The sequence below is a fragment of the Gekko japonicus genome, unplaced genomic scaffold, assembly GCF_001447785.1.
Source record: "Gekko japonicus isolate JY-2015 unplaced genomic scaffold, Gekko_japonicus_V1.1 scaffold1344, whole genome shotgun sequence".
NCBI classification, from domain to species: domain Eukaryota; kingdom Metazoa; phylum Chordata; class Lepidosauria; order Squamata; family Gekkonidae; genus Gekko; species Gekko japonicus.
The window spans coordinates 326,494-337,369 of NW_015164226.1; the positions used below are offsets into that span (position 1 = coordinate 326,494).

At 44.5% G+C, this 10,876-nt stretch overlaps 1 protein-coding gene across 1 annotated transcript; it reads right to left on the minus strand.

Annotated features, from left to right (window-relative positions):
- Positions 1-6,032: 6,032 nt before the first annotated feature.
- Positions 6,033-6,623, minus strand: LOC107108156 (interferon kappa-like). Its single transcript, XM_015408557.1, has one exon. It carries the CDS (start codon positions 6,621-6,623, stop codon positions 6,033-6,035), a length of 591 nt encoding a protein of 196 aa, XP_015264043.1.
- Positions 6,624-10,876: the final 4,253 nt, after the last annotated feature.

Consider the following 10,876-nt stretch of genomic DNA (forward strand, 5'->3'; position numbering starts at 1 on the left):
CTTTCATTTTTCTCTGGGTTAAAGGGGAAAGCTTCAACAATGTCATGAGTCATGCTTGGAAAGAACACAATAAAGGATATTCTCCTTTAATTCTCCATGTGGAAGCAAGTGATATGTGGCAGAAAGGAATGCCTTTTATTCTTATCTTTGTACCCACCTGAACTCACCTCCCATTCTCTCTCTTATAACATTACTTTAGTCTGTTATCTTCTCGTGACAATGACCTTCCTTCTTCTACTCTGAAAAATGAAGTGCGTATCAATGAGACAATAATCTAACAATCGAAGAGTATAGATGCACTGTAGGACATTACTGTTCATATATGAAGAACACTCATTTTATTGGCCTTCAGGGCCGGGACCTCAAGTCAGCTGGAGGGCCTCTGCTGTATTTACACGGGAGGCATTTCAATTTTTCCCCCCTTCGTGCAGATCTGACTGCAGCCACTAGGGACACAGGGAAGGTAAAAGGTAAAGGTAAAGGTTCCCTTGCTCGAAAGCCAGTCGAGTCCGACTCTAGGGTTGCAGTGCTCATCTCCGTTTCAAAGCCGAAGAGCCAGCGCTGTCCGAAGACGTTTCCGTGGTCATGTGGCTGGCATGAATAAACACCAAGGCGCACAGAACGCTGTTCCCTTCCCACCGAAGTGGTACCTATTTATCTACTTGCAATTTCTTGCTTTCGAACAGGGAAGGTAGAGCACAGCAAAGAGCTCGTCAGCCTTTCTGCAAAGTGTACCAGGAGGGGGAAGGAACATTTGCTGAAGAGATCTTGCTAAACTCATCATCAGCCAATCCTGCGCTGGAACAATGGAAGCCCAGCCAGGACAGGACGCAGCCTCCTAGCAAGGTCTATGGTTTCCTTTGGCTTTTAGTTCCACCCAGCTCCTGAACAGCCAGATCTTTCCAGAGCAACCTTGTTAGTGGGTGGTGGCAAATAAAATTAAAAATCTATCCCAACTTTTAATCCCTCCCACACACACTTTATTTTTCAGTATTAATGTCACCTCACTCATCCTCGTTGGCAATTTAGAATGTATTTAATAGTAGTATAGAAGCAAACCTCTGTTGATATTATGGACAGAAGTGGGGAATTAATATTTCCCCATAGTCTATCAAAGCAGTAAAAGGATTCTTCCCCTCCAGCCTTAACATGCATGATAATAAATGTTAATCTGCCTCAGTGGTAACAAATGAGGAACAGAAATTAAAATTGATTTATTTACTTTTTATCCTGCCTTTATACCCAAGGGGACCCAAAGCAACTTTCATCATTCTCCTCTTCTGTTTTATCCTCACAACAACCCTGTGAGGTAGGTTAGGCTGAAAGGGAGTGACGAGCCCAAGATCACCCAGCAAGGTTCCATGGCATGAGTGGGGATTTGAACCTGGGTCCCCCAGATCCTAGTCCAACACTTTAACCACTACACAACCTTAGTTCCCATTGCAAAAAGCTTGTGTGGGGGGTGATGGTCTGGAGATCACCTGGGCCAAGATATTCCAGTTCCTTTCATTTTTGGCCCTGGAATCCCAATGATCATCCTGAAAACTTTCATAGTTTTATTTTCTGAGGAGTTGTGCCTGCCACAAATGGACAGACAGATGGACATGTGGATCCTTTTGTTATTATAGATGCACGCTAACAGCCAGCCAAGTGATTTGTTATAATATTTTTTTGGGGGGGAGGCAGATGGAATCTTTGTCCGGGAGACCCATGGTGGCTCTTGGCAGCCCTGCTCACCTTTGATATGCAAAAGGCTATGGGTCACGACTCCCAGAGAAGCTATGGATTGGTGGTGAAAATTGCTGTCAAGTGGCAGCTGATTTACGATGACCCTGGGGTTCCTTGGTGGTCTCCCATCCAAATGCTAAGCAGGACCGACCCTGCTTAGTTTATGAGATTTGAGGAGATTGGGCTAGCCTAGGCCATCCAGGATAGGGCAGTTACAGCTTGCTGCTGGTTTTGTTTTGTTTTTTGTCATGGGGAGGTCACAGAGAGTTTCCCTCACTCTCTGTCGAACTGTATCTTATGTGCTGAAACTTTAGCCCTTCTGGGGAATTTGGTTGTGGTGACCGGTTATATTATGCTCATGTTATTTTTGTTTTCGTCATTATTTGTTATGGTGGTGTGTGTGTAGCGTTAAGTGTTCCATAATTTGCATTAAGTATTTTAGTTTTCTTCTATGCTCTTCTGCTGATAAAGCCATAGACTGCTTGCACAAAGAGTGGTTTAGCCAGCTGCTCTAAACGCAACACTGGCTCTTAAGGTACTTTTGGTTAAAGCATCCAACCACAGATTTGCCTCTGGTTGGCAGGACTTCCTAGTGCTTGCGGTTTTCATTCTGACTAGCTGAGATTAAGAGATTCCCCCACTGGTCATGACGATGTCATTTGCCCTTCTGTGGAACTGGAATTTCCTTTGTGCTGGTAATTTGCTCTGTCTGTGTAAGAGAGAGGAGTGGAAGAGAGGAAGGATATGATTCTTTGTTAGCCTCCCTTATTATTCTTAACTGATTGCACTTGATACATGAGCAGGGATTTCTCCATGCTAGTCAATGCTGAACTCCACCAGGGTACACTGATGTACCCTGAAAGAAATCCTAGTGGTCTATGACCAATCAATACATTATATAATTTACAGCCCCTGTAGGCCTCCCGAAAGGAGCTGTGGTGGCTCAAGTGGTTAAGACGCTGAACTGCAGGCTATGGAAGGTCGGTAGTTCAGCAGTTCGAGACCGATTGTGCCGCATGACGGAGTGAGCTCCCGTCTCTAGTTCCAGCTCCTGCCAACCTAGCAGTTCAAAAGCAAGAAATTGCAAGCAGATAAATAGGTACCACTTTGGTGGGAAGGTAACAGCGTTCCGTGAGCCTTGGTGTTTAGTCATGCTGGCCACATGACCATGGAAACATCTTCGGACAGCGCTGGCTCTTCGGCTTTGAAACGGAGATGAGCACCGCAACCCTAGAGTTGGATTCGACTGGCTTTCGAGCAAGGGAACCTTTACCTTTACTTTAGGCCTCCCGAAGTGGGCAACAGTGACTTATTTTCAATTTTTGCATGGCTGTGTATGTATGAGAAGAGGCCTATGTAAAAAGCCAGTTGCATTGTACTGTACTGTTAGGAAAGAATATGGTGACACAGCCTGCCAAACAACCGCAAAGGTAAAAAGCTCAGCTTCCTGTTTGAGTCTGGTGGACAGGATGTGACCTGAACTGGTGGGTGTTCGAGCATCCCTAAGCAGGAAGATTGGTATCACTCTGCACTGGAAGGGTAAATTTCCCAAAACAGGCTTTAGGAGGACAATAGTGAATGTACAACTCAGTTGTTCTTCCTGTCCCCATCTTCCCCATGTAATGTCTGAAACCAATGTAACTCACAGCCTGACTCTATTTCAGAATATTTTCTATGCTTTGTTTTATCCAGATACAATCCAGGCTACCCATATTATCTGGAGTTGCACTTCTTTAATACCATTGACATTTTAAAAGGTCCAATTAACAAAATATAATAAATAAAATTAATACAAACAATAAATAAAATAAATACATGTACTCAAGCTGAACAGCAGTATAGATACCAACAATTGGCATTTTCAAATTATAAATATGTTGTCTGAGAGCAAATGTTTTGAAAGGCGTAAAATGATAGTGCACTTCAATGGGCACATTTTATAAATAAATAACTTGCCTTGATAAATGGCTTGTACTTCAGCTGTGTTATTTGACTGACTTATTGACTGGTGGAAATGATGGCCATTCCTCTGAGCTTTTTGTGCTACAGATGTCTGTTTCAGTTAGTTTTGTCCCAGATCCAGCAAACGTCTTCCATGAAGCTTTTCCCAAACACTAATAATGAACTCCTGATAAAGGTGAGTGTGTGTGTGTGAAGTACCATCAGTTCACCACTGACTTATGACAACCCAACAAGAGACTTCCAAAGCAAGTGAGAAGCAGAAATGGCTTGCCATAGACTTCCTCTGCAGAGTCTTCCTTGGTGGTTTCCCATCCAAGGACTGAACCCGCCTTAGCTTCCGAGACCTGTTTCGTAACCATGCCACCTTTCCTCCCTGATAAATGTACCGTTATGTTAAATTATGCATTTGAATTATACAAAGCAATAGTTCCCAGCTTTTCTACCTTTACAGAATTCATTCAATATCAATTTGATTGCCAACTAACAACCGTGCTTCTGACATAAAGGATTCAAGGGAATCTGGGCCATGTTCTAGGTCACACATTTGGTTTCTATGATGGTGTTTCTTGTTAAGACTCATGTTTGGCCCATATGAATTAAAAGTGGAACCTAGAAGAACACATCCCATATATTCTAGCATCTTCACACTGCAAGGAAAAACCAGCAAAGATTATTTTCATGGGACCCAATCCACCATTACTTTTCACTCAGGAACCTATTCCAAAGGCTCTAGAATACCCCAAAGTGTCATTTTTCAGTTGGTTCAAATTTGTCAGTCTTTGGTAATGTACCTCATCTGCTTTGCTCACCAAGCCCCAAATATGGATGGCACTAACATCATTTTGTATTTTTGTTTCCAGTAGAATTATGCAGCACATTTTACATCTCAAGGTGCAGAAGTCAGTTCAGTCAGAGGAGTTGCAGAAAGTGGAGGTACAGCAGAATCTTTGGCAGAATCTTGAGATGCTGAAGTATGTCTTCTTTTGGTCCTATATCGTCTGTAAAGGGCCTTATTGTAGCTTTGTCTGTTTGAATATTATGCCTTGCTGTTAACTTCATGAAACTATTTAGAATCTGATGAAGTAAAGCAAGTAACAGGAGATGTTTTAATTTGGGGGAAATTTGTTACTGCAGGCAATGAATGAAAGATGAAGGGTATGAGTGCCGTCTGAAGCTGCAGTTTCATTCAGCTGTTTTCATTGCATCACCAGGAACAAATTCAGCTAGAAAGAAAAAGAGAAGTGGTTCAAACTCTATACAAATTTGACATACTTAAACCACCAGTCACTGGGGTTTTTCTTATGGATGCCATGGCAAAAATCAGAAAACTAAACTATACTTTTTCTTTTTACAAATCTTTCAGTTGGCTTGATCAAAACTGAATTGATTGATTAAAACTAAGTTGATGTGGGGGGGGGGTATAGGAACGAACACAGTGTGCTCTGGAAGTTGAGTATCTCTTTTGGCTTAAGAATTGCCATGCTAAAGCCCTCTCCACATGCAGCAGAATGGAGGCTAGTTTTGCATGACGGGCTCTCATTTGGTGAGGAGCAGAGTAAGAATGATGTGAACACATGACTGAGTGCACGTCATTCCTTACACAATCTGTCATCCTTATCCGACATGGCTTGAAAAGCCAAAGCCATTACACATAGGTGGCTAAATGTGAAAGGCAAGCATAATTTCACCTAAAGTGAAATCTGAGACCAGTTTAGGGATTCCAGCCCAGATGAAACCTTCAAGAGCAACATTAAAAATTGTGAAGGTTTTCTTAGGGATGCCTGCCTCCAGGTGGGAACCCCTGGAATTGCAGCTCATCTGCAGACTACAGAGATCAGTTCCCCTGGAGAAAAGGGATGTTTTTGGAGGATGGAATCGATGGCATTGTACCCACCTGAGGTCCCTGTCCTCCCCAGGCTCTAACCCCAAATCTCTAGAAGTTTCCCATCCTGGATCTGACCACCCTATCCCCCATCCCCCGCTGATGGCTGGGGAGGGGACCTGGCAACCCTGGGTTTTCTACATGTACAAAACACACATGGCAGTAATGCAGGTTGAAAACTGAGTTGTCTCTGGGTGATATTTTCCTCTCCTGGGCAAGTTTAGGATTAGTAAAACAACCCTCACTAATGTGAACCAAAGTTAGTAAAATCTCAGGTGAGTTTTGCTTACTATAAAATTTCAAACCAAATCTGGAAATATGGCTCAAAAGAAACATCTATAATATCAGGGAAATGTCCTGGGAGAAGAAGAGATGGACATTTCTAATTGCTGCCTACTATATTTGCTAGCATGTGTTGTTCAGTTCAAAACAAAATTAATATTAGAAATCACAGTTCCTCTTAGTTTTGGATCCTATTTGTGAGTTGGTCCACCAACAGCAGACATCGCTTGACTTCGATCTGGACAATTTCCCAGGCACACAGACCGTGCTGCTTCTCGTTCAGGAAGTTGTCAATTCTTTGGAAGTATCTTTTCACTCTCAGCCTGGTGAGCTGGATGTTCTGACCTCTTGGAGACGGGATGTCATTCTCCATCTCTGCACTCAAGCACCTTCCCAGATGCTGGACTTGCTGGTGAAGTCTGGTCTGGAATGCTGCCATGGAATTCTCATCCCAAGCCGTTTCTGTCCGGTTTTGGTTGAAGGTGCGGATGATCTGTTGGAAGATTTCATGAATGGCCACCTTTGGATTCTCTTCCAGGGACGTTTGGATCTCCTTGAGAATTTCTTGGGTGGCGACAAAGTCTCTCATGTCACTTAGGCACTGGAGAGGAAGGTTTGTTCTCATTTTGCTCTTCAGTAGTCCCAGGCTGTTCTTGGTGGTGGTGGTTAGCTGTACACGAAGACTGGTGCAGCTCTGAGATGAGACCTCACTGAAGAAAAGCATCACTAAGCATATATGGAGCCATCCTTGTGTAAGTATGGCGTTCATGGTGGTATATGCTCTTTGCTTGAGTACAGAATGTGTTCCTTGAGGAATGACTTTTGGAGTCTGGTGAGTCTTTGAGCCATGTCTTGGCTTTTAAATATTGAGGGATGAAACTGCCCCTTTCCATTCATCAGAATTTTCCCTTTCTTAAAATACTGTACTTTCACTTTTCTCCTTTCCATATGAATGTGAAAATTATGTAGAATAAAAATGGTATTTTGAGATGGTGGTCAATATTTGAATGACAGGTTTTATTCAGTCAAAAACGTGAAGGGTTAATAGGACCCCCCCCCCCGTTGGAAGTGAAAATGGGAGTCATTTGCTATATCAGCTCTGGGCTTCATACAGCTCATTGCATCAGTTCAAAAGGATAAACTTTTGTAAGATTAAACCAGGACATCAGTTTTAGGTTCCTTCCATATGAATTAATTTTGAACATTTGTACAGGGCTTGACCATTCCCATTGGTGGCTTACCATGCAATGCTCTGCAGATCTACTCCATTTTAAGCCCATTCAGATTGGGATCACGGCGTTAGAGCTGGTTCAGAGAATCATGCTTTCACTTGGCTGCTCAACACATGAGGACTGGCAACTCAATTTGTGGACATCTAGCACTGAAAACTGCTTGAGTGGCAATGAATGTCCTAACAGAGGTGTTACATTCACAGATAGGATGTGGGTGATGCTGCAGCCACGTTGGGCATTATGGCACGGAGTAGCTGCCAATATGCTTCCGTGCTCATAAAATGGCCATTGTGAATCAGAGGTTGTAGTTAGCCTCAAGTCTTAACAAGAAAGGCAGACTACGAATCAATAAATAAGTAAATGAGCCCGCAGACAAGTTAGATCAGATTTTAGTTCCTTCATACTGAGCAGTTCATATGTGTCTGAACAGGCCCTTAACCTTTATTATCATAAATGGATGGAAATGCCACATGGGCTTTGGTGGACTGGGTTTTGGATGGCCTTTCCCCACGGCCTGTCACCAACACTGTTGCTTTGAAAGATTTAAAAGACCTGCACCAAAAGGGATCCAGAGTGGCTCATATCATTCTCCACTCATCACTACAACCCTGTAAAGTTCATTAGGCTGAATATGTGGGACTGGCCCAAGGTCACCCAGCAAGCTTCTATGGCAGAGTCGAGATTTGATGCTGGGTTTCCCAGATTCTAGTCCAACACTTTAACCATTATACCATGCTGGCTCTCAAAACTAAATGTAGGACAGCATGACATGGTTCTGAATTTTCCAGAATAAATAGACTCAGGATTCCATGCACCCCTAGATGGGTTCAATACAGGGACCTACTCTGATTGACCTGGTTGATCACTGGGTCAGAGTGTGACCTTGTTGGTTCTCTGGGACCTCTCAGCGGGTTTTGATTTCATTAATTATAGCATCCTTTTTTGTTTGCATATTTCCTGCTGTTCTCCACAACAGGGACTCAAAGTGGCTTACATAATTCTCCTCTCCTCCATTTTATCATCACAACAACCCTGTGAGGTTGGTTTGGATGAATATGTGTGACTGGCCCAAGATCACCCAGCAAGTGGAGTGGGGATTTGAACATGGATTTCCTAGATTGTAGTCTGACACTCTAACCACTACACCATGTTGGCCCTTGACCCATGGATTTGCAGTGGAGAACATCACATTGGGTGTTTCCAAATCCAGTTAGATCTTAGACAGCAGTGTCAAACTTATTTGTTATGAGGGCTGAATCTGACATAAATGTCACTTTGCTGGGCCACACCTTGTGTGCCATACCAGAGCTACAAGCTCTGAGTTGGCGTGTCCTCACTGCAAGGCCCCATGGGCTGGGGGTGGTGGTGCAGAGGAAAACACACATGAGTAGACTGGAGATCAAATGATGCAGCACTGGACAGATGCCCCCACAGTGCCCAGGGGGGGAATCCTTCCCCAGCCCGTTCCCACTGCTAACGCTGTGAGTCCAGGCCCCAGGGGAAAAACACAAAGTGACTGGGTACTGCAAGCTGCCCCCTGCCCCTGAGGCCACCACAGAAAGGGACGAGGAGAATGAGTTGAACTAACCCCACTGCCTGCAGAAGCATGGGGGAGTGGCCCAGGCATGAGGCCACGCGTGTGGCAGGACCCAGCCCAAGCAAAGCCTGATAAGCCAGAGACTCATGGGGTGTGGGGGGGGGCATGCCAGGGGCTCAAGCCAGACATTGCTGGCAAGCCCACCATGTACATGTGGTGGCAGCTGCCCCAGGCTGAAGACTGCCAGATTGTCCGAGGGTGGCAGGCACTGCATACACAAGGCTGCATATGTGGTGGAGGCCACAGGATACCCAGTGGCTAGTATAACCAGAGGTTGTTGGCACCCTCCCATGAGATGGCAGCCGTCTATGTTTGAAGGCTGCTGGGTGGCCCATGGCGGAGGAAGGCCCAGCCACTGAGTCATGTGCTTGGTGGCAGGACTAGTCATGTGAAGAAGAAACTGCAGATGAATGCTCCCTCCATGGGCCGAAGCACAGCTTTCAGGGGAAGGGGAATACACCTGCGGTGCTGGTCACCAGCAGGCCCCGGCAGAGGATTGTCTATGTCCCCCATGTGCAAACACCAATCCAGGTGGCCATCTGGGACAGGCTCCTCAGAGCTGCAGGCCGAGCAGAGAGGTATGTGACCTTGCCTTGGAGCCCCAAGCTGACTTGAATGCAGCTGCAGCTGCCCCAGAATTAGCAGTGAAGCTGCCACTGAAGCAAAGGGGGTTTGCTTGACTGCCGATTAGGTTGCTTCGCCATGCTGAAGCCACTCACCCCCCTGAGCAGCCTCTTGCTCCCTCCCTCACACCAGCTGCTCATGGGCCAGATAAGAACCCTGAACAGGCCTGTTCTGGCCTGTGGGTCACATGTCTGACTCCCCTGCCTTAGAAGGTAGTGCGGGGAATTCTTGCTTCTCTGGTAACACAAGAGAGAGCTGAATATTACCTGCATACTGGTGGCAGCTCAGCCCAAATCTCTACATGACCTTTCCCAGCAGCTTTGCATAGATGTTGAAAAGCATGGAGGACAGGATGGAACCTTGAGGAACCCAGAGGCCAACAAGCAGAGCACCAGTCCCCCAGCACCACACGCAGAAGCTTACCTTTCAGACAAGACTGGAATCAATGCAGAACAGTGACTCCCGGTCTGGAAAGGTGATCCAAAAGGATACCATGGCCGATGGTATCGAGAAGGACAAAAAAGAGAAAAGGGGAAAAAAACTGAACCTACAATCTAGAATTCAGAACCTAAAAAGGTTAGTCAAGAAAAGAAGAGAGCCAGCTCTAAAAATCTAATAATGAAACATACAAAAATATACATGTATTTATTCAACACAAATTAAAATAACAAATAAGGGCCCATTCATACCTCATATACAAATATAAAAACATACAAAGGCTAATGAAATAGACCTAACGCGTTTCGGCCTTTACAGGCCTTCCTCAGAGGTCTAATATAAATAGAACATGTTGGCTGATCTGCAAAAATATATACAATCATACATATACAAAATATGAAATAAAGACCAGAAAACAATTGTTCCAAAGTTTAACCACTGGGCAAAGAAAAGAAATACAAAAATACAAATGAAGTCTCCAGTGCAATCATATGTCCAGTAGTACTTCTCTCTGATCAACTATATATTCTCCTGAAATTGTACAGCCAAATGTTCCCAATAAAATGTTCCTTAAGTTAAACGATGGTATCGAGAGCCACTGAGGTGTCCCGGAGAATTAGCAGGTTTACACTTCCCCTGTCCATCACCCAGTGCATATCATCCAGTAGGATGACCAAGGCTGTTTCACTCCTATGACTCAGGCCTGAAATAAGATTGAAATGAATCCAAAAAATCCGCTTCATTCAGAAATCTCTGAAGCTGGCCAGCCAGCATTCATTTAAGAACCTTGCTCAAGAATGGTACAGGATCCCAGCGGAGCTATTCAAAGTCCTAAAAGATGATGCTGTTAAGGTGCTGCACTCCATATGCCAGCAAATTTGGAAAGTGCAACAGTGGCCACAGGATTGGAAAAGATCAGTTTACATTGCAGTCCCAAAGAATGGCAATGCCAAGGAATATTCAAGCCATCAGATAGAGTTCAGGTGTGAGAGTTTCTTCCTCCAGATGTAATCAGACAAGATGGACCCCTGTCCCTCTGTGCCAAGGGATTATAGTATCTCTGTTTGTCCATTTCTTGTGGGGCAAATATTCTTTCCCTGAAATCTCAAGGAAGAGGAAGTCTAGTCTCTC

Coding starts and splice junctions, on each gene's coding strand:
- LOC107108156 (XM_015408557.1), bottom strand. CDS start 6,623: ATGAACGCCATACTTACACAAGGATGGCTCCATATATGCTTAGTGATG.